Source organism: Anthonomus grandis, chromosome 3 (assembly GCF_022605725.1).
Source record: "Anthonomus grandis grandis chromosome 3, icAntGran1.3, whole genome shotgun sequence".
NCBI classification, from domain to species: domain Eukaryota; kingdom Metazoa; phylum Arthropoda; class Insecta; order Coleoptera; family Curculionidae; genus Anthonomus; species Anthonomus grandis.
The window spans coordinates 26,043,616-26,068,728 of NC_065548.1; the positions used below are offsets into that span (position 1 = coordinate 26,043,616).

At 31.8% G+C, this 25,113-nt stretch overlaps 1 protein-coding gene across 8 annotated transcripts in view; it reads left to right on the forward strand.

Moving 5' to 3' along the window:
- LOC126734338 (aminopeptidase N-like) overlaps positions 1–24,704 on the forward strand; it is a 110,407-nt gene extending 85,703 nt beyond the window's left edge. For 6 of the 8 annotated variants that reach the window (XM_050437918.1, XM_050437913.1, XM_050437911.1 and 3 more), the window contains 17 exons: positions 5,546–5,703; positions 5,758–5,935; positions 7,533–7,691; positions 7,746–7,955; positions 8,464–8,553; positions 8,609–8,792; positions 8,850–9,006; positions 9,058–9,323; positions 14,062–14,251; positions 14,302–14,461; positions 14,612–14,723; positions 14,783–14,964; positions 15,030–15,068; positions 15,204–15,371; positions 18,259–18,399; positions 18,460–18,541; positions 23,344–24,704. In XM_050437918.1, the coding sequence (XP_050293875.1) occupies positions 5,546–5,703; positions 5,758–5,935; positions 7,533–7,691; positions 7,746–7,955; positions 8,464–8,553; positions 8,609–8,792; positions 8,850–9,006; positions 9,058–9,323; positions 14,062–14,251; positions 14,302–14,461; positions 14,612–14,723; positions 14,783–14,964; positions 15,030–15,068; positions 15,204–15,371; positions 18,259–18,399; positions 18,460–18,541; positions 23,344–23,508 (2,641 nt within the window). In that variant the 3' untranslated portion in view covers positions 23,509–24,704. The remainder of the gene's footprint in view (positions 1–5,545; positions 5,704–5,757; positions 5,936–7,532; positions 7,692–7,745; positions 7,956–8,463; positions 8,554–8,608; positions 8,793–8,849; positions 9,007–9,057; positions 9,324–14,061; positions 14,252–14,301; positions 14,462–14,611; positions 14,724–14,782; positions 14,965–15,029; positions 15,069–15,203; positions 15,372–18,258; positions 18,400–18,459; positions 18,542–23,343) is intronic. The other 2 variants (XM_050437916.1, XM_050437917.1) reach the window with 2 other exon arrangements.
- The last annotated feature ends 409 nt before the right edge of the window (positions 24,705–25,113 follow it).

A 25,113-nucleotide genomic window follows, 5' to 3' on the forward strand; every position in this document is an offset into this window, starting at 1 on the left:
AAGATATATAACATAACTTGATTATTTTACTTAATTGGGTATCCCTAAGTCTACGCATCAGTGCACACTTACTAGTGTTGAAATAAGTATCTTACAGTGCTGATTCCAGTTCAAGGTCAAGATACACCCCAAGAAACTTAAAGGTTACCGCTATTGGAATGGTTTTTTTGCCCCTTTGACATGCAGTGATTCGGTTGATTTGACTTTGCTAAGTTGTATAATAATTGTTTTTCTGTATTGATCTATTTTCGTTTTAAGGCGTTTCTTGTGCACCAACTCTTCATCTCACTCACTGCACCCGAACAGGCAATAGACAAGTCAGCCACGGAGCCAGCAGACAATATAAGAGATGTGTCATCAGCATATTGGCACACATGACCTCTGGACAGATCCTTAGATAGCCCATTTACATATAGAACAAAATGGCCACAAAATTGACCCTTGGGGAAGGCCCTGCCCCGCCGCCGCTGGCTCTGAGATACACTACATTTAGTAGTTATATTTGGTTTAATGGCAAATTTTTTATCTTAAACCAGGTATTGATAACTGAATTGATGATCGCCGGCAGTTTAAGGCAGTCTTCAATAATGGCAATTCTACAATATAATTTTGTCATTGCAGAATAACAGGCTATTTACTTCTAGATCTTTAGAATTACTATTATTTCACGTGAGATGTATCCAAAGCATTCACAATATTGAGAGCGGTTTGTAAGATAGAAAGAAATAAGAGCAGTTAAACAAGATGAAACCCCAAATTAATAAGAGAAGTTTGCTGTAAGAACACTATGGTCAAGGCAATCAAAAGCTTTCGAGAAGTCTGTAAAGGCTACATCAGCTTAAGAGTTATAATTTATAGATTCTGAAATAAATTTTGTGATTGTATTAATATTAGAAGTAGTGAATCTATAATTCATAAAGCTATGGTGCTGGCTGTCGATAAGATGTTTTATAGGAACCCCTCAAAAACTTCAGGGCTCGAAGTCGTACTAGTTCTCTTGCGTTAGTACTTAAAACAGTACATATTATAAGGATAAAATTAATTTATATACCTCCTGTATATACATGTATATGTATGAGGTAATACAGTTAAAATATAATAAAGTAGGCTGGAAAATTCACTACTGTTGATTATTTTAATCAATATTTGATACTTACATATTGTATACTACAAATTGTTCCAGTGCAGCCTTACATAGAATGCGGTTACGTATTAGATATAACAGATTATTTATACATATTCTGTTATATGTATATAATACGTACCCGTAAATTTCGGAGTGCTACTCGGAAAGCGGTTTTTTTTATCACAGGAAAAAACTTGGATATCATAATTTATGACATTTAATTTGAGATTATTAATTTAGGACGTTTATGCAAGTTAAGGGAGTTTCAGAGACGACAGGATGATCGCTGGGAAGTGAGTTCGTGTATACACTCCTAAAATAATCTCCAAAAGCGGACATAATGCTGTCAGGCGTATTGTATGATTGGTTAGAAAGCTTCATTAAGCCGGTGATTTGAGACTGATTACGTTTGCTTCGAATAAAAGACCAAAATTCACTCGGATCGGAGGTTATTTTGTTCTCAATACTATGGATGTACGTTTTGTAGGCTTGTGCAGTTAAAGCTTTAATTGTCTTGCGGAAAGATCTGAATATCTCTAGATGATGATTAGACTTAGAAATCTTAAAATCACGAAATGCTCTTTCCTTTTTATATATATTACGAATTATGTCCCCCGAAAACTAGGGAGAGAAACGTCTTTTACGTTTTACCTTAAAGAGTACCGCTCTAGCAAAAGTGTTGTTCTTTCTAAAATTAAATTCCTTTATTTCAGCTTTATTAAGGGGTAGGTTATTAAGAGAGTAGGTTATTAAGAGAAGGATGGTAGGTATCCTCCGGGACAAGAGTTGCACCGCTGTTAAGTACAGAGATATCGAAGCTTGCAAAGATTAAATCCAAACAGCGAAGATTGTTATTTACCACATTATTGAATTGCTTATAGTTCAGGACATCAAAAAAAATACTTAGAAGTTGACGTTTACTATTGGGAGATACCGAGTGTTCAATATAAGTGGGGACATTAAAGTCTCCCAGGATAACCACATGATCAGAATAGATTACATTAATCATGGAAAAGGCTTCAAAAAAGCGTTCTGATTACACGGAGTCGATAGAAGAAGGAACGTACAATACAAAAATATACAGTATGAAATGATTAAATTTGACTCTACATCCTACCAGGTCAATTTCCGGTATTTCTTGGCTGATCGCAGAGAGGTCGAGGGCTTCCGAGGAGAGGTGCTTCAGAATCCCCAGTAGAACATAAAAAGCATTAAATTGCAGTTACGTTTTTGCCTCTCCATAATTTCCTGCAACACAACATTACTAGCCTCGGCGTTTGATTGAGTAAGTGATGGCCGATGAGGTTGATAAGGTAACCTCCACCTATAATGCATCCAACTTTGTCCTGACCCTTTCAAGTTCAATAAGGTTTAATATTGAGTAGTCGGCATTAGTAACAATAGCATAGTAGCCAGAATTTATAATTATAAATTATAGAATTATTTTTGTAAAATTAAAAACTAAAAAAAAGGAATATCTACAAATTTGCTTAAAATAGAGCTCATTGAATGTATTTCAAAGGTACAATAAGTTAAGTAAACGTACTATCAAGTATAAGGAGAGAGAAGAAAGCTTACGCGAATAGATTGTTTTTTCTTAATAAATTATACAAGTGCTGGAAGACTCTTAGTGACTTAGGGTTGAACACTAAAGTTAATAAATATTTGCTTCCTAATTCGGCTCTACCAAATGATTTAAATAATTTTTTCTCCGAAGCAGTTAATAGGAATAGTTCAGAATGTCGGAAGAATTGATAGTTTTTGCCCTGAGTTAGTTACAGTAAATGACGTAACCTCTATTTCAAATTCCATAAAATCAAACGCACTTGAAAATGATAGCATAACACTGCGTATGTTGAATTATTATTTTCCACTACTTTTTTTACAGGTATGCCACATAATAAATTTCTGTTTAAACAAAAGTTGTTTCCCTAAGCAGGAATTTATTGTTATTCCTTGAAAGAAATTTATTACATGCCCACTCCCAAAAAATTCCAAGCCAGAAACATTGACTCATTTAAGACCTGTTTTATCAAAAATCCTATAGAAGGTTGTGCATAGGCAAGTAACGGGATACCTTTTAAAAAACAATATTATATCTGATTTCCAGGCAGGATTTCGACAACATCACTATATTACCACTGAACTTGAAAAATATAACTGATAATATAATTAGAGCCATCGATAATAAGAAGTGAACGTCCTTGTATTGCTTGGTTTTTCGAAAGCATTTGATACGGTCAGTCACGATGTGGTAAAGGCAAAGTTGGGCTGTATCGCGTGTGATGAAAACTCTTAAGTTTTTTTAAAGATTATTTATGTGATCAAAAACAAAAAGTTAGTATTGTGATTATATTCTGACTCCCTTCCGATCACTTACACACGAGATCACATACACATACAGCATTCCGCAGGGGTCAGATTATTTATGTGATCGAAAACAAAAAGTTAGTATTGTGATTATTGTGACTTCCTTCCGGTTACTCGCAGGGGTCAGTACTGGATGTTTATTTTTAATTTATACCTTTCAATTATTTAAAAAAAATTAAAAATTGTTACGTACAGGCTTTTGCTAATGATTTACAATTGTATTTTAGCTCTAAATTTAGCTTTTAATCTTATGAACATTTTTAAAATGCAAAAAATCATATTATATGCTATTTTGGTACTTAAAAGTATAAGCAACACTTGTTAAAAGCAATTTTAATCCTAGAATTTGGCAAGAGAATATTCCATATACCACATCAGTGCGAAACCTAGGTTTGATCCTTGATACAAAATTCCGCAGGAGACACATTAATAATTTATCAAGAAAATCATATTTGAGAGTTGTAAACGTTATATGTTAATAGGAAAAACTTAAGTTTTAGATTAAAGAAAAACTTTGTGAACATGTATGATTTTTTCAATTTTTAATTATGCGAGTAATGTATATGGTCCCTGTATAGATTTATTCACGAAAACTCATGTTAGGAATGAAAGTATGAGTCAATTTTCCAGAAACCGAAAGTATTGCGTTGGTTACCGACTCCGAAAATATGTAAATTGCATCTCGTAAGATTTACTCATAAGCTTATTGTAACTAGTATTCCTAGTTATTTACGAAATAAGTTAAAATATAGAAATGACCCTTGATATGAGAATTCGTATCTCACAACTGCTTTCAATGTGTAAATATAGAACAGCCCTGTTTCGAGGGAGTTTTTCGTATATCTCAGTTAAATTTTATAATAATATAGAAATCTTGATAAGGAATTTAAAATTAGATTAAAAATAAAGTTAAAAGTAAACTGCTAGCTGACTTTCTTGTTTTTTATTTTTTTATAAAACAACCAAAACATATTGGGTGTAACTCTTAATAAATAAAATTTGCGGGTATGAATCAATCAAAATGAATCAATGTGCATACGTACAATACCTTATTATTATTGTTATTGAAAAGCATTGTCAAAACTTTATTATATATTTTTATACTGTTATTTTTTATAGAATTTATTTCTAAAATTTTTGTATTGAAAAAATATATATATTTTATAAATTTTTAAATTGAAATTTATGACTGAACATTTGTAAATACATTTTCACCTTCTCTAATTTAAATGATCAATAGTTTGGTTAAGACAATTCTTTTGTTTTTATTTTTTAGAAATTGTTAGTTTTGATATGACTTAAGCATAACTCTCACATAATAAGATATTCCTATAAATATGGTGCAAATAATTATTATTTTAGATTGTTATTGATTATTTCAGACTTTCTTTGATAGATTATGATATTTATGTGTTTTAAAATCTTATTACTCTATACAGGGTGTCGACAGTAGGCTTTAGTAATTCTTGAAAACTTAGCAACGTGGATAAAGGTTAACAATCTATCTTAATGCGGTGTTGCCACTACTATATAAAACCAGCAACGTCCTTTTTATTTTAAATGGATGTGTGTTATATTTTTTTTATTATACATAAAATAAACGCAGTTGATTGTAAGACATTCTATATATGCCATATGTAAGTTAGTTATTTTAAAAATGTTTTTTTTTATAAATATTATGTCTTAATCGGCAAGATCCGGATATAAATAAATAAATAAGCCTTTCCTAAATAAAAAATAACCCAGTTAAGAGAGAGAAAAAGAAATTTTACATGCTCACTGCATAACGTTCTCGTTTCATTTTCTCAAAATTGTATGACTATATAAATTGGAGCATAACAAAATATACGATGCCCTAAATCAATCGCTCAAAGAGTTTACGTTTCCATGGCAGATAATTATGTAACCGACCATTTCATTGAAATAGCCATTAAAGTAAACTTTCGCGTTTTATTTGTATAATAAGTTTCTTGAACCGGGATCAGATTTAGCGAACTAAATATTTATTTTAAAAATTTGAAGAAGATAAAATACTTGGTATTTTTTTAGGATACAAATTTATCCCGACTTTCAAAATTCAACAACAGAAGGCAGGGAATCAATCGTCTTACAACCTATAGAAGACACAAATACCATCATTTTTCATGCTGATGAAATAGATATTGACAAAGACTCTGTTAAAGTTGTAAAAGCACCAAATTCAACAGGTGAGTTACCTTAACCAATCGTCTTTTTATAATATAATTGGTTAATTACTTTAGCTGAAGTGCCTGTAACACATCAGCACTATATGGAAGGAGAAAGATATAAAATAGTCTTGGGAGATCAGCTAGTAAAAGGAAACGACTACGTGTTAAGCTTAAATTTTAAAGGAAAATTAAATGACCAACTACAAGGCTTTTACAGGTGTCAGTATCCAGATACTATGGGAGAAATCAGGTAAACATCAGCATTACTAAAGAAAACACTAACCAATATACATTCTGCTTAAATCAATCATGAAATTAGTAATGCAAACATAATTTCAAATGATATATCCTTTTTGTAACCTAGTTACTCAACAGGAAGTTTTATTTGCGCGATTAAGGAATAGCAATGATCATAGATGTACACGGTTTGAGTAACTATTTGTTAAGTCTCTGATTTCTTTCTTAATACACCTGATATTATTCAATGAAGTATTTTCAGAAAACCTGACTCCTAATTTACTTAAATTTATAAGGACCAATTAGTACTTGAATTATAGACCTATATGAGCCTTCTATGTAATATTTCTAACATAATTGAACTTCAGTTATCACGGAGCAATCTAAATATCAATGATCTATTTATTAATATTTCTAGAGCCATTGATTGTGCTAGCCAGTAACTCCTAATGCCTTCTCTATAATCTCATATCATTTATTTCTGATGATAAAGTGGTAGTCTTCTGTTAATCTCAAAGCACGAATATCGTTGTCTCAGGTAGCAATTATCATATTCGAGATAAGAGAGACCTAACTTAACTATGAATTTGCTGATGATGTAGTGTTAATGATATATCTTTCTACTTAAATCCTATAAATCTACAGAAGGTATCATAATTGTTTGCATGATTAAAAAATACTAACTTCTCAGATGTTGATGAGTTAAGTGATAGCATGCTGTTGGATTTTTCTATTACCAAAATATTCACTAAGGAAAATGTTTGTTTTCATTCAATCAATTTTAATATCTGTAGCTTTTTAATATGTACATAAATGATCTCAGATTGAAAGTCTTTTGTTAATCTAATAAACTAACATCGTTATCTTAGTTAGTAACTATTGTGATCCCAATAACAACCTGTTAAATGTACTGTTAAATGATGTATCTTTATTTTTAAACTCTATAACTCTACAGATTTTGATGATTAAAGAATACCAACTTATCAAATGTTGATGGTTTAAGTAACAACGTGCAACAAACGATTTTTCTATCACCAAAATTTGGAAAATTTTTATTTTATTCAGTCAATTTCTACATCTGGAATTCTTTAACATATACGCAAATGATCTCATGTTATTTATTTCTGGAGATAGAGTGGAAGTTTTCTGTTAATCGAATAACACTAACATTGTCATCTCGGGTAGTAGCAGATGTTGATGGTTTGAGTAACAACGTGTTGAATAGATTTCTATTACCAAATTATGCACTAAGGATAAGTTTTGGGTTGAAAAGTGCTAAATCATACAAATCTCTTTTAAAGATAATAACATTTTGTTTTCAGTTTACATCTTGGAAGTGTATATTTATGTTGTTAATAATCGGATATTGTATCAAGGTTTGCGAGTCAGACTTGATAGTAACTAATATACAAGGATAATATTAATACAACCGGTGATTCTTAGTTAAATCATTTTTTCATTCAATTCAATTCAAAATTCAATCATCCTTTTTTATAATGTTTTTTCTTCAATTATATTGCCAGTTTGTTGATCAATTTTGTTCTTTTTTTAATTTTAATAAATAAAAGTATCATTTATTTAATTTATCACGTAACATGCTATTTGTGTAGATATGCAGCCAGTACCCAATTCTCCCCAACAGATGCCAGAAAAGCATTTCCATGTTTCGATGATCCCTCCTTTAAAGCAAAATTTAAAATTAGACTTGCCAGGCCTGCCAACATGACCAGTTTGTCAAATATGCCTCTGGAAAGCACCGAAGTGGTTCAGTAAGTAAAAACAGTCTGATTCGCCCCTGAAAAGTTTAAAAGAATGTATTTTAGAAGTGTAAATGGCACGTGGTTTTGGGACAGTTATGCAGAAACTCCAGAGATGTCGACTTACCTGGTTGCCTTCATTATAAGCGATTTGGTGAAATTGCACTCCAGCGATTCGCTGATTAGCATTTGGGCGAGACGGGAATTTTTGACGCAAACGGATTACGCAGGGAAGATCGCTCCGAATATTTTGAAATATTTCGAAAATTATTTTAGGTAAATTAACAGTGTGAATAATGTATTCATAATGGATTGATTAAATATTAAAATTTTGATCTAAAACTCAGATGCTAGCGAAATACACAAGGAGGACAAAGATTAGAACCTTTATATATGAGCTGCTTAACCTAAATAATTCTCATAGATCCTTTAGCCATAAGCAATATAATTTTGTATTCTTTTCTAATACCAAAGAAACGAATCGAACGCACCTAATATGTTTTTTTTTATACACATCATCTCATTTTGGTTCTATTTGCAGGATATATCTCTTACTATTAAAGATAGAACCTTATGGTGACAGCCTAAAATAGAACGTCACCCTTAAAACTAAATGTTTTAATTTTCGCCCTGTATTTCAGAAACAAAAGAAGGTAACATTTATGTTTGCAGTATTAAAAATGTTATGAAAAGGTTGCAAGTGTTAATGAAAACTCTAAGTTCCTCTCTTTAATAGTAAGAGAATTTATAACTCTAATAATAATGCATTCTTTCTTACCTCCAGAATGACATTTCCGCTTCCAAAAATCGACATAGTCGCCGTTCCAGAATTTGGCTTCAACGCGATGGAGAACTGGGGTCTAATAACATTCAGGTACTCATCGGCTGCAATTCCATTATTCAAACTCTAAACGCTTTATGAATTTTAGAGAAAACAGTCTTCTTTTCGACAACTACAGCTCAACAGTGGAAGATAAAAGAAGCATAGCGACCATCCTGTCTCATGAAATCGCTCATCAGTGGTTTGGTAATTTGGTTACTCCAAAGTGGTGGAACGATTTGTGGTTAAAGGAAGGTTTTGCTACTTATTTAGAGTATCTTGGTGTCAATCATGTGAGAGTCATTTTATTGATTTAATAGAGTTTCCAATAGCCGAGTGCTTATTTCTAGGTTGAACCAAGCTGGAATATCTTAGATGAATTTTTGCCTGGTGAAGTTGAACGGGCTATGGCGCTCGATTCATTAACATCATCAAGACCCATCAGTTTTGAGGTATTTAACAGTGATCAAATTCGGCAGGCTTTTGATGAGATTTCTTATGCTAAAGGTAAAAATGCCTATTATCACTTAGTTTATTATCATCAAGCATTTTTTTTAGGAGCATGTATAATCCGGATGATGAACCACTTCTTGGGAGAAGAAACTTTCAAGAATGGTTTAATAAAATACTTAGATGAGCATAAATATGGCAACGCTGATAGAAATGATCTTTTTACTAGTTTAACTGAAGAAGCTCGCTTGAGAGACACATTTGAAAGTAACGAAACTGTGAAGCAAATTATGGATACTTGGACTGAACAGGCTGGATTTCCAGTTGTTAATGTTGATCCAGACTATGAAAAAGGAACCCTAAAGCTTATACAGGTAAAAATGGGGTTCTTCTATTATTATAAAGGATTTAAGGTTAAAAAAAAGTTGTTACAAAAAATATATGTGTGTTTCTGTACTTAAAGCATTAAATAGGCAAAATCCAAAATTTAGACCTGGACAGGATCTGAGGTAAAAAAATTAGAGATAGACGTTGCAATATCTTTAGTTTAAAACGGGAATAACGTATTATAGACCTGCATCTATTAGATGCATTTTTGTTAAATTTTTGCATTACTATAGGTCAATGAGACCCTATAAGAATAAAGTTACCTAAGATAAAAATAAACAACCAAAACGAAACGCCTACTTATAGGTGTTACTGGTACATATACGAAAATTTAATATATGTATTATTAAGTAAATGCCCGACCTATTACATCGAAATGTTACAGCGTTACTCGTACGCCACCATTCGCCCCCGGACTATAAGCAACCGAATGACCTCGGTTCGTCGCGCTGTTTCTCGTGCTTATGCGTCGACGCGTACTTCGGAGAGAATCGGCTGGCTCTCCGAAGTTTCTGAAGAATTCGAGATGATTCGATGGTTGCTGGTATAATATAAAGGAGGATTGTTTGTTAACAAAATGCCACCAAATCTAAAATTGGTTCTTGATGAGTCAGTAAAAATAACTAATTTTTTCAAGTCACGTCCACTACAATCCCGATTGTTCTCAATATTATGTGAAGATTATGGTAGCGATCATAAAACACTATTGCTCCATACTGAAGTAGGATGGTTGTCTCGGGGTAAAACTTTGACAAGGCTTTTTGAACTAAGAACAGAATTAGAAGCTTTTCTTACAGATGTTTCTTTTAATTTAAAAGACCGTTTGTCCGATATAAGCTGGTTATTTAGACTAGCATTTTTAGCAGACATGTTTGGAAAACTTAACGAATTAAACCTGCCACTACAAGGAAAACAGACAACAGTTTTCAATGCTAACAAAAAAATAACTGCCTTTAAAAGAAAATTAGATTTTTGGATTACTTGTTTTGGTAAGAGAGAAATCGAAAGCTTTTCATTGCTAAGTGAGTTCCTTAGTTACCATAGTCTTAGTGATACAGAAATATTTCAAAATGAAATATTTGTTGAATTGGTGTAATATCTCAATGATCTGCAGGGACTTTTGAATCTTACTTTCCTGAAGAACAGAATACAAAACTGAAAATAAACTCATGAATTCAAAACCCTTTTTCATCTAAATTGCAGAAGCCTGAAAATATGTCAAATCAGATCTATGAATCATTTCTAGAAATGACATCGGATACAAGCATCGAATCATTATTCAAAACAATTTCACTTAATGATTTTTGGTGCAGGGTTCGTGATGAATATCCACAACTTGCCACAGAAGCTTTGAATGTTCTTCTGCCGTTTCCAACAACGTATTTGTGTGAAACGGGATTTTCAGCATATACAGCTACAAAATCAAAATACCGCAATAGACTAGATGCCGAACCAGACATGAGAATTCAGCTTTCTTCTATCAAGTCTGACATTACCCAGTTGATGAGGAATAAAAAACAATTACATACCTCGCATTAAATGAACTTAGTGTTATCATTTGCTTACTAACTCACTACTTACTGTATCTATTTTTTTTTGTATGATTATTAATAAACAATTCACACATAACTGCTTTTGCTTTTAGTTTAGAGTTTAGGGTTCCGTTAAAAATTTAGTTTTTTAAAAGGGTTTTGTCACGAAAAAAGTTTGAGTAACATTGATCTAGATGATAAAGACGTCAAAATAACGTATCATGGCATGTCAGGTGATGTTCGAATCCAAATGGGTGTCCGACAGTGCAACTTTGTCGGATACCCCTTTCACCAATCCTTTCATCATTACTTTTTAATATTTATTCAAAAAATGTTTGAAGGTACCCTGGAAAACTGCCCTGTACGAGTTTCCATTAATGGCATAAATATAAAGCGTACCTTAGGTAACTAATTCTGCACTATTAGTTGAATAGTGCAGAATTTCGATTAAACTTGAACAATAAAAAAATCAAATGTATGGTCATTAGTAAGAATCAGGTTGGAGGAGATATTCTATAGGTACAGAATCAACAAATCGAACGCATTTAGTCATTTAAGTATCTTGGACGCCAGGTCAACAAAAAATAGGATCCTATGCAGGAGGTTGAAAATATGCTGGATGTACGGAGTTCGAACTGTGAACGCCAGAATGTCAAAAATCTCAGAAACGAGAAACACGGACTTCTCAAATTATTAAGAGAAGGTAAAATCGAAGGCAGCAGAAGACTCGAGCGTCGAAGAATATTGTGGCTAAAGGATTTGGTATGACATTGGTATGGTATGGTTTGATAATGGTATGGTAAGATCCGACAAGTCTCTTTAAGCGGTCGACAAAAAAGAGATAGCGCTAATAATTGCCAACCTTCGTAGGACAGGGCACTTAAAGAAAAAAAAAACAAATGTCAAACGAGTCTAATTATTAATTTTTGGAACATATAACTAAGCTCAAAAATCATTTGACGTAGTCAAATTTATAATAAAATCATAGTTTATGTGTTTTTAACTATAATTTAAATATTTTTGTATTAAGCGTAATACACGGTTAGAAAGGCAAAAAAATAGGCTCTAAAATAGAAACATTTCAAAAAACCGGAACTAAATTTAAATAAAAAAGAAGTACAAATTAGTTTTCTACATAAAAAGTTGCTTTTAAAAATTTCTTTACAGATTTCAAAAATTTTCGTCATTAAAAAAACTAAAGTATTTTTACAAATTATTTAGTATTATCTATTTATATGTGCATCCCAAAAGTTATGTCCAAATTCATTTAAAATTCAGGGGTTTGTTCGAAAAAAAAAAACGCTCGGACCCGTCGATTTTTATTTCAAGTTGCGCATTTTTGTACGTGAAGTTTGTATATACAGGGTTGCTCAAAAATAAATTACGACCATCAGCTTCATTTTTTCAAATGAAAGCAACTATACCTACTAAGTCAACAGTTATCGAAAAAAAGACGATTCATGTAACAAATTTAAAAAAAAATTAAGTTAAATGTTCAAAATGGTTGCCATTCACGGCTTGACAATATCCAAGGCGATCAATAAAGTCTCGTTGCACATTTTCAATTACTTCCGGAGTTACGGCGCGCACTTCTCTGCGAATTTTCTCTTTTAAGTCATCTAGATTATTTGGCCTATTAACAAATACCTTCGACTTGAAATATCCCCACAAAAAAAAGTCCATTGGTGCCAGGTCAGACGACCTAGCAGGCCATTCGATGGGTCCTCTCCTTCCTATCCAGCGATTGGAAAAGGTTTCATCCAAAAATGTACGCACAGTAGCAGCATAGTGCGGAGGAGCGCCATCTTGCTGGAAAATTAGTTCTTCGTCAGGCTACTCTGGGTCCAATGGATTTGGAAATAAAGCTAGTAATGCTGGAACTAATTCAAATTGGAGAAAATCGAGATACTTGTCCCGTTAAAGTCTGTTCAAAGAAAAAGGGACCTATTACTCTTCCACGCACTATTCCGCACCACACATTTAGATTTTGAAGGTACTGGGTGTTTACCTCCATCATCCAATGCGGATTTTCTATTGCCCAGTATCGACAATTTTGTCTGTTCACACTACCATTCAAACAGAACGTGGCTTCATCGGAAAAAATAATATTTGTTACTAAATTATTATTTAGATTGCACATGTTTTGTAAGCGTTCACAAAACTCATTTTGCCTATCGGAATCGTCATCAAATAACTCTTGCACAGGAATAACTTTGTAGGGGTGATATTTGTGCTTTTTAACTATTCGGTGAACTACAGATTTCGCCATGTGTAAATTTGCTCCAATCTGCGACAGAGGAGTGCATGGATTATCTTCCAAAGAAATCAAAACGTCAAGTTGTTCATTTTCATCCCGAGCAGGACGACTAGATTTCGGCAGATCTCTAACATGACCGAATTCTCTAAATTTAGCCTCTATTCTACTCACCACCTTTTGACATATCGGAGGACGATCAGGATGGATTTCATTGAATAATTGAGCAGTTTCTCTTTGAGTACGTGTTCTATCACCAAACCCAACCATGCACAGAATTTCTATTTTTTCTCGTTCCGTTAACTTTACCATTGTGAAAACCGCAACTTTGCTCGTACACTTCACACTTGACAATATCTGTTTGGCGTACAACTGTCATACAGTTTCTATGAAAATACATGGTCACCAGCCAACAATAAAAAAACAGGAATGAATGGAATTTTGCTCTGTATAAAAATTCTCAGAGATAAGGTGACTCGTAAGGTGAACTTCAATAATAATGTTTGATCGTCTTTTTTTCGATAACTGTTGACTTTAGGTATAGGACATGATGCATGAAACAAACGTAGAATTCCACGCGAAACTCAAAAATGAAATAAAAAAAGTGCTTTCATTTGAAAAAATTAAGTTGATGGTCGTAATTTATTTTTGAGCAACCCGGTATATACAAACTTCACGTACAAAATGCGCAATTTAAAATAAAAATCGACGGGTCCGAGCGTTTTTTTTCAAACACACCCCTGAATTTTAAATGAATTTAGACATAACTTTTGGGATGCACTGTATATTTTAGTATTATTTTAGCTTTTTTAAAATACTGGATAGAGTCTTTAATCTGGCAATTTAATGCCTAGGATGTGTTACTGTTACAAGACACCAAAACAATATTACAAAGTTTATAACATTTCTATAAGTTAATATAAAACTTTTCACCTTTAGAAAAGATTCTTGCTAACTGACACATCGACCAAAGATACCTCAAAATGGTGGATTCCAGTATCATTTACCTCCAGCTCAGCTCCAGATTTCATAACGACCACTCCTAAATTTTGGATTAAGGGTGAAACCGAGGTGGTAAAAAAAGTTGGACCCATTGGTGATTGGTATCTTTTAAATATTAACCAAACTGGTAGAGTTTTATATGAAAATTGTACGCATTATATTAAATGTTGATTTTAGGGTATTACATTGTAAATTATGATGAAAAAAATTGGAAGAATATTATCGAAAATATTATGGATTTCCCTCCTCTGATTAGAGCCCAATTGATTAGTGACTCTATGGACTTAGCACGGGCTAATCATTTGGATTATGATATTCCTTTAAGGCTTATTGCAAGGTAAAAAGTTATTTGTTATATTTGCATTTTATGATTCTATGATTCCTATACGGATAACCATAGTTTTTTTTTAATAAAAAGTCCAAAAGATCAATCCTACTATATTAAGTAAAAAATATTTTAATAAGTACATCTTCCGTTGTTTTTTAGAATGGCTGTTAAAGATGTTAATATCATGTTTGTTCCAACAGCAGTAGCCCTAAATAAACTTAGATTCCTAAGCGATATTTTATATGATACTCCTGCTTTTGGTTTGTTTGAAGTAAGTTCTTATATTTTATATAACAAGAACAAAAATAAGTTATCTTGTTTTAATTATAGGAATACCACAAAGCTATTTTTAAGCAAACCTACGATGTAGTAGATTTTAACGATAATGTTGATGACTATATCACAAGACGAATTAGGCAAACCGTATTAGAGTGGTCCTGTAGAAGTCCTGATTCCACTTGTAACCACGAGTCCAGAGCCTTATTTAGAAATTGGATGATTAAGGGATCCCAGTAAGTTATCTAGAACTGAATTTAAATGTCCTTATATGAAACTCTAACCTATATTTTCACTATAGGTCTAGTATTTACATCGTACGTTCAAAAAAGTACATAAAGTAAGTTGTAGTCTCTTAGTTTACATGCTAAGATGGCATTGTAGAGAAAGCCTTTTTATTGCTTTAGATTATTATATTAAATAATAAGAACCCTGATGAACCTAAAAATGCATTCTTATAGCTGTATTTTTTCAGGATTTTACCCAACATCAGGTCTATAATCTACTGTACAGCCATCAGGGAAGGTTCAACGGTAGAATGGGATTTTGTCTACGAGAGGTTTTTGGAAACGACTTCTCCGACTGAGAAAAATATCCTTTTAGATGCTTTGGGATGTACTAAACTTAAGTGGTTATTATCGAGGTAATAAAAAAATTCAGTTTAGTTTCTGCATGGAATTTGCTTGGTTTGGGCTTCGCGATAGACTTTTTACCCGGTTTCTGAAATCAGGCTCAAGAATTCTTGAGAATCTAACTACTTACATTAGAAAACCGAATTTAAGACGATTCAGGCCATTTTTTGACAATATATCATTGACGATTGCTATCAAGTGATGCTCCTCGCTCTAAGTGCATTAGAAAAATTACTTTTTAAAACGATTCAAACACAAAAAATGCATTTTTACCAAGACCAAGGAATCTTTAATAATCACTGTGAATTGAGGCTATAAGTGCAATATCGGACTAACCCACAAAAATTCAAAATCGGCTTTATTGTAGAATATTATCCGTCAAGTTTAAATCTATTTATTGCACAGTAGACCAAACAACCAATTCCTTTTCGTTACGAGATGGCAGCACTAAACTAGTTATTGAACTTTATTATTGATGAATGTTTAAAGAAGCAAAGTGGACTATCCTCAGTTAGTTCACTGAGCTACTAAAAGTAAGAAGTTTATGTGCTAGAGACACCCTAAAAAAAAGACACTAAACTGGCAAAAAGTGGAAACGCAACGGTCATCTGTTTTGATCTAATGAAGACTCTTCCTACACCTGTACTTACCACAGGCATTTGTTACTATAAAAGGCAGTTATGGACTTACTGCTTTAATATACATGAAATGGGAACCAATAATTCGTTCATGTTTGTATGGGATGAAAGTATTGCTTCCAAGGGACCGCAAGAGGTGGGATCTTGTATTTTATATTACATAAAAAACTTTGTTACATCGAAAAGACTTATTACGTATTCTGACCAATGTGGCGGTCAGAATTGTAATATAAAAATCTCATTGATATGTAACTATATTACTGCATCTCCATTATTTACTATGGAAGAAATAGATCATAAATTCCTTGTAAGTGGTCATTTCTATTTAACATGCAACAAAGATTTCGAAATCATGGAAAAAGAAGAGAAATTCCATCCACATATCTTTATACCTCAAGACTGGCATACAGTCATAAGACATGCTAGAAAAAAAAATCCCTTTACCATAATAGAAATGGATAAGTCAAGATTTTTTTCCACAAAGGAACTTGAAAATAACATAATAAACACAAAAGTATCTGAAACAAAAACAATGGTGGAGAGGCTCAAAATCCAATGGTTAAGGTTTAGAAAAGATTATCCCAATACTATTTTAGTTTTTCCCAATACTATTTAGTATAATTACTCGAATAATGAATAGGTTTATTTTAACACAGTAGATCTTAGTAAAAGGAAATCTGTTTCCAAGGAAATTAAGGATCTGCCCCTTTTATACCCAAATGGTAATGCCATTAATGAAGCTAAAATAAAGATCTCCTTGAGTTCATGGAATTCATATTTCCTATATACCAAGGTTTTTATAAAAATCTGAGGTCATTTGCTCAAGCAACTGGAGGTGAAGTAGTTGGCCCAATTGAGGAAAAAGAAACTTTACGTATTTAATAACTACCTATTTAATAAAAAAATAAAGTTTCTATATTTTTTTATTTATCCCGTGACAATACGAGTAATACAGTTTTTGACGTAATACATCTAATATATGCAGAGTGGACTAACCCACATAAAAAAATCGAATATTATAGCCATATCCAAAAATTTAAAACAAGTTGCGCAAATTTAAGTAACAATCAAGAACCTTCAATTAATTCGAACTACAGAAATGTCCTTTTAAAAGGGTTTTGCGCACTTACATTTTCGTATTTTTTTTAAACCTATTTTTTAGCACTTAATAATATTGGGGTTAGTCCGTTTTTGCACTCATAGCCTCAATTATGATTCCCGTCGATAGTAAGTTCAACTACGTTAGGCCGTTTCAGACAGTGACTAAAAAGTAAAATCCGATAGAAACCCCAAAAAGACACTTTCAACACACAAGATTCTCTAAAATGATTTTCATCTGCAGTAACTCTAATTAGAAAAGATAAAAATTCTATTCGGACCGAGAATCGTTGACGATAACAGTGAAATGATGTTTCTCGTCTAAAGTGAGCCTAATTATTTCACAAGAATAATAATTAAATATAATTGCCCAAAAAGTAATATACTGCAGAAATTTTAAAAAAATTACTTTTTTGACGTGAAAACACACAAAACTCAGAAGCATTTTATATAAGGAAAATACAATTTTTAGTCAATTAAATACAGTAAAGACGAAGATAATGTAAAAAGGTATAGGCCTATATTACACCACCCTACAACAGGAGCGCTACAACAAAGAACTTTTAATATTATACACCATATGTGAAATTGAAAAAACAATTTATTTCTACTAAATTTAAAAAAAGACTTATAAAAAAAAACTTGAATAAAAGAGATATTACAAGAAACTGACATGAAATAAAATAATGGGTTATATAAAATAGTAATGACAAGTTTCTAGATTTCTTCCACGTTTTGAAAATTCACAAAATTAAAATAATCACCTGATGGTCATACTACTCTATCAAGCTTAGAATTTGAAAAGTAAAAAAAAAATAAATAAAAAAAACGGCTTATCCACTTGTGAGAAATGTCTCGTAACATAAATCCTTTTAAAATATATCACAATTCTTGAATGCTTTTTTGCATATTTATAAATCTTTACTGCAAATTAATAAACACTAGCATGACCTTATACCAGAATACCTGATCTATCGCTGAGTACAATATGAATGAATTTCATTAAAAACCAATTTCTTTTAATTAATGTCCATAACCACTTTCAGAACTAACAAACGAATCAAAACAATACCCATAAGCATCCGCATTTTAGATTCAGCACTTATCAGAGCCTTATATTAACCCCCGCCTACGAATTCTGTAATTTGTGACTTTATTCTAGATATCTGGATAAACTTATTGATGGTTATAGTATCAGGATCCAGGACGCGGATAGGGTATTTGAGTCAGTCGCGAGAAACGAGGAGGGTTCGATGATTGCTTTCGATTTTCTCAGGAAGCATTGGAACGAGATGCTGCAGCAGTAAGTTATCATTAATATTTAGTTTTGATCTAAAATGTGTTTTTTTGTTAATTTTTACAGCTACGGAGACGGTTTTGGTATACTGGGGAAGATGGTGAAGTCCTTAGCTGTTCATATGAATACAGAATTTCAACTTAAGGAGGTAAGTGTAGCGATAATCTTCAATGGCAATAGAAATACTTGTTTTGCTAAAAACTACTATATATAGGGGTTCATCTTAAAGCTTGACACGTCGAATATGTTAATATCTTGGGTTATTTTAGCATAAATCCTAGATCGTACCACAATATTATTGGTTTCATATGAAAGTTGATAAATTTCTTAAAATGTTCTTACATGTCTCCTTGTCAATACAACTGATAGTAATTAAGTAGTTTTTTAATGGATTGCAAAAAAACTTGATCCTATAAAAGGCCTTACAAGAATCTAAATAGTTGGAAAACTCATGTAACGATTTTATTAGTTTTAAGTATAATAGCTCATTCGGGCAGTGCCTATCTCCATGAGAAAGAGAGAGATGGGAAAGGTGCTGATCAGTCTAAAGCTAGACTAGAGACCATTAACTTTTTGTTTTATTATCTTTCTAAAATGTTGAAAAACAGCAACGTGATAGGGATGGAAATTTCCTAAAAGGTGAGGTCGAAATACATTTTCAATAAGATAGAGCTCCTCCTTACTATGTTCTTCTAGTCAGGGTCAGGCAATAAATTCCAATCCATATAGCTGCATACGGAATGAGGATCGATAGATCTCTTGTGGTCAGATAGATTGCCTGATTTCAGCCCATTAGATTTTTTAAAAGATAATTTAAAGTCTATTGAATACAATCCTTAGGTCGAAACTTAAAAGACCTTCGTAAAGAAACTAATTTTGAAAATATGAGTTTGAATAACGGTTATAGCGTTGATTGGCCCATAATGGACATTTTAAATATTTACTGTACCGAGTGTGCACCGTTATTGTTAATTTAATCGACGAGCATGTGAAAACAATTGACAAATCTTCATTTATTCTAAAACAACCGACCAGTACATTATCAGCTCTAAAAGTATTAATAAATTTGCATATCATCCGCCTGAACACTGCAATATTTAACAATCTTATATTTCCAACATATTTCCTACACGCATTAAAAATAAGATAGGATCTGGAGGTAGACTAGAAATTATATTTTTTAAATTATATAATTTAATAAATTATATAAGAGGAATTTGAGCATCAACGTTAAACATCACCAGCCTTTTTTTTCAGAAAGATAAGACCTAAAGAAGTTTTTTAGGTCCATTTTGCTAAAAGCAAAATCTAAAGTCCCAAATCTTAATACGTTGAAGTATTCTGTGATAATGTTCTGCTTAGAAAAATAGCAACACAATAAAAATTTGGGAATTAATGTATTGCCATTGATAGATGGCAAAACTATAGACTGGGTGTTACAGAATAAGATGCTGATCCTTAATAGTGTTAATCGTTAAGTGATTCTAAATAAATAAAGTATGTATTAAACCCATTAACTTTTGAACTAGAGGGTGTTAAAAAAATCTTGAGAAAAAAATCGTTTCATCACTTTAATAGCTTTTTAGACATGTTTATAAAATTTAGCACATACTCTCTGAGAGTTAACAGCCATTTTTTATGTATATTTACTTAAAGTTTAACCAGTGGCGTCTGTACAAGAATGTAGACATTTTTTTTTTTAATATCATGTACGCCACTGCTTTTTCGTAAAATAAAAACTATTTTTATAATCCCCATTCATTTTAGGGAAAATTTTATTTCTTGACCGTTTTTCTTTTAAACATTTTTAATGCCTGGTCAATTTATTAGTAAAAAAATTAAATTTATTTATTTTATAAATAGGTACATACATTATTCGGCCATTAAATTCAAAGAACAATAGGTAAATAAAAATGAAAATAGTTTAGATTAGCTATTAAAAGTGGCCACCACCACATGCATGCTTCCTCTTCTTTTCACTAAGCTTCTTACTCTTTGAAAAATGCTTGCGAGTGTTTCTGATAGTGTCACAACAAGCTATTATGCGGTTTCTCAACTCCTATTCGGTATTTACTGGAGTGCTGTAAACCAGCCCCTTAAGATGTCCCCAAAGGAAAAAATCGAGACTGTTTAGATCTTGAGATCTAGGCGGCCACGATTGTGATCCTTCATGCCCCATCCAATGATTATTAATGTTGATTTAAAAATTCCCGTACCTGGAGACTGATGTAGGATGATGAATATATTTTTCAAAAATATTGAGTCTACGTTCATGTACAGACGCCACTAGCTAAACTTCTACATTTCTACAAAAATCTCCTACATTTAAAAATGGCGGTTGATACTCAGAGGGCGTGTGCTAAATTTTATAAATATACCTAGGCAGTTACTAAAGTTCTGACGAAAAACTATTTTTCTCAGAATTTTAACATAGCTCATTCTCAGGAGTTACATAGCTTTATTTGAGCTTTTCTTCTCAAAATCACTTAAGGATTAGCACCCTTAAAGATCAGCATCTTATTCTGCAACACCCTGTATATCAAATTTTTTGAATTTTGAGATTTTTGTACGTATAATTTTGTCGAGAAGATCTAATAAGATGGCAAAAGAAGATATGCTTAGGCATTTATATATTGTATAATTTCATAATGTCAAAAGCAAATATAGTTAAAATGGAGATATCTTATATTGGTAATTCGATATAAATATCTTATGGCTATTTATACTTGTCGTATAACTCCTTTAAAGCAATAGCTTTGAGAAGATTCCAACAGACTATATTTAGATATATTATAACATGTCACTAGTATTTATACTAATATACATTCTATGCAAAAATGGCAACTCATGTTCGGTTTTGTCATCTTACATATATGAATCATTCAGTAGAATCAGTAAAATGCCAGATATCGCCACGTGGTCACTATCGGTGGGTTTCGACAGATCTAAGGCATGCTTTGGAAAAAATGAGTACGAAAGGTTAAAGAGACAGCTAGAAACGATGAAACAGAGTATTGATTTTTGATTTGCAACAAGTTATTATGAGCGTTTATTATCAATTTACAATCTTACTATTCCAACGAATCTTATTGTTCATCGCCTGAATCGTCTATTTGGTTTATGTCGTACAAAGTTATTGGTGGCAGAGGAACTGATCAAATTGCGTCATGTATTTATAGTAAATTGATGAACTTAATAAAGACCGTCCAGAACTTATACAGGGTGTCCCAAAAGTATGGACACACCCAAAAATGTTGGGAAATATGGGCGCTAGAAAAAAATCTTTAAATACAAAAGTTTTGGGGAATCAATCGGTGCATCTGATGGTGACCTTAAACTTGACCTTCAAGGTTATTTGAAGGTCGTTTCGTACGCGAGGAGGACAAAACCGAAATGTTAATATGGGGGTTATATTTCTGTATGCCATTCAGAAGAAACCTTATTACAATGGATTAAACATTTTTTTACCAGGTCGAACTCTCCTGGCGCATGACAATGGCCGCGCACGAATTGAAATGCGTAAAAAACAAATATCGAATGATTTTTAAAATAACAGTGCCACTTAAAATAATAAAGCCACGAGACTGGTTTCAATTTTTTCGCTCTCTTAGAGGTAAATCCAAATTTTCAGTGGTTGACCTTGACCAAGAACATATTCTGACATTTTGAAAGTTACAAAAGTTTTAAAAAGAGGGAAAAAGATGAATGATAACTTTTCCTCGATTATACTTCTATGTTAGGCCTGATAGTCAAAGACTATCATCCTTTTTATCAAAATTTACCTAAAACTTCTAATTCAAAAGATGTGATGGTACTTCGAGATTCGGAATAAAAAGCCTAATTAGTAATCAAATTTAATTTGTACTTGACTAAAATAAACTAATAATTTATCACTGAAGAAATAGTCTATACTTGCAGTGGAGTCGTGTAGATTAAGGTAAAATGAAAATCCTACAGTCTCTCTCCACTTGTTTATTAAACATCATTCTGCTTTATAATTCGTGACATGTTTCGTCATCAGGGGATAAAAAGTTTGAAATCGGTATAAGTTACACACACCAGGGTTTGAGCCTGTCAAAAAAACCCTTTATTATTATTTTATTAACATTCTATTGTTTTCCTTTATCAACAATAAAATAAAAGTTTAAAAAATAAATAAATAAAGGATTTTTTTGACATAGACTCGAACCGTGCTGTGTGCAACTTATATCTATTTAAAACTTTTTATCCCCCAATAATAGACAGCGCTGTGTCCGAAATATGTTGGAAATTATAAAACAGAGAGATGTTTATTAAAAAAGTGGAAGGAGACTAGGATTTTCATGTTACCTTAATAATTTATCACAAAATCCATAATTTTTTTCTTTTTCAATGTACCTATATATTTAATATAATTTCTACCAAAACAATGAATTTATAAGACAAACCAAATATATTATAAAACTTAAAATAACAAATCAATTTTTTTCGTAGTTCACATTTTGACACCTTTTTCAGTTCTACAAATTACCAAAATTTTTGACAATAACTTTTATTACCAAATGTATACTTTGAAATTTTGAAACTTAAAACTGCTTTCCTGAAGATTACGAAAAATTAATATATAAGATCTTACCATCTGTCCACAGACTTGTAGAAGAAAAAGGAGTTTTCAAATTTTTTAGAAACCAAATGCAATGTCAAAATGAAGGCATTAAAAAGACTTTTCAAATGCGATCAATGCATCTTTCTATTTAAGTTTTTTAAGATGGTAGCGCTCCTGTAGGCAAGTGATAGGACACGAAACCATTACTTGCTGAAAAACTTCGTCTTCTCGATAGTTTTACTAACGTATCTAGTGTTTTTTTTTAAATATTCTGATTCCGAGATAGAAAGCTTTAAAATAAAAATTCTGTAGTTTTTAATTTTCTGAGCTGAAAATAATTCCACTAATATGTGTCTATTTTGCAGCTGGAACGCTTTAAAGACAGTGTAGGATCAAACATCAGCACGACCACTCAGTCGTTCGATGCTGCAATAGAGCAAGTGCGAGGCAACGTAGAATGGATAAAGAAAAACTACAATCAAGTCGAAGAGTGGCTAACGCGGCATAAAGACCAATTTGTATATATTTAAAAGATTATATCATATTAGAGCATTCGTATCAGAGGACCGAAAAGATGGTTCGAAAACAAATATTTTTCTAGTTATAATTTATTGATCAATAATTGCTTTGATGATTTTGTAAATATTTATCTCGTATAGCATTTATACTTTTCTTGACATATCAGTTTTGCTCTGATAATGCTATAGAGCAAAAAAACACCATAGTGCCTTTTTAAACCAATTTTGTAGCTTTTTTAGTCTCTACATACAGAATGATCCAAAAATGAAAATGCGACTCGCAACAAAAATAATTTGATATAATTGTGGAATTATTCAAAATTATGATTCATTTTGTAAGGCATCAAACAGCTTGCATAATTTTGAAACAACCTGGCGAAGTTAGTGTAAGGATGTGATTGGTGAATTTAGTGCCTTTTTAATATGCAATGACCCAGTAAATCAAAAAATAATTAATAGAATACTGGGTTGCGTTGTGCGCTTTTAAGATTCTTCTATAGCTCTAGTACACACTATTTTTTTGTGATATTTCGACTTATTTCTTAGTAATATTTTTATTTTTCTAACATACCTTTTTCTTTTATATTTTATTATTTTAATATTACATGAGGTTTAAGTTATTATAAATGAACTGAATTTTTATGTAATTCTTTAAATACCATAAAAACTGCACTTTTATTAAAAGTTAACTAAACTGCATGTAGAATTCCGATGAACTTATTGGGTCAAAAACAATATAAATAAACTACAGACATTTGTTTAAGTAGCTTTATTTTAACCTGTAAGTCGATAAAAAAAATTGAAATGTTTTATGCCTTTAACACGGGCGAATAATGGAGCAATAGCAACTGGGAAATCCCGCATTAGCAGCAAAATAAATTCGACTGTATGAAAGTTGAGTAAAGTTATGTAGCGGTTGGGTATAATCAAATATTACTTATCAATAAGCATCACCAATTATCATCATTAAGTAATTTTTTGGGTATGAAGAACAATACAATTTGGTGATTTTAGTACAAAACATTACAAATAATGGGTTATGGAACAAGCAAACGTAAAATAGCCAATCGCGTTACCATGACTATTATATGTGGATTATCCAAAAATTTCAGAAACCTAAGATATAAACTTCAGACATACTATTAATGTTATAACTTTGTATTTGTGAATTTGTATTAATTTCATTTTATTATATGTTATTATATATTTATATTCGTTTTATTTTTCATATGATGGATTTTTGCTTAACATAAAGTAATTTTTGATTAGGCCCTCCGCAGTTATTACAATATTTAACCCCAACTCCTTCGGTTAAAGTACAAAATGGCCAAGTATAAGTTATTTAAAAATATTGATCTATTCTGACCGTTTTTGGGACAAGATGCAAATAATTAATAATTATTGGTTATACTTTTTATACAGGCTATCAAAGAGTATATGTCATTTGTTACCACTGCAAAATTTAAAAAAACGATCCAGTTTAGACAAAAAATTCATGTTTGTGTATTGTCGACATTTAACTCCATTATTTTTTTCTCTTGATTCTTGAAAAATGATTTCAATTCAACAATTAATTTTATGATTTTTTTCCAGATTTTTTAACTAATCTTAAGTGCG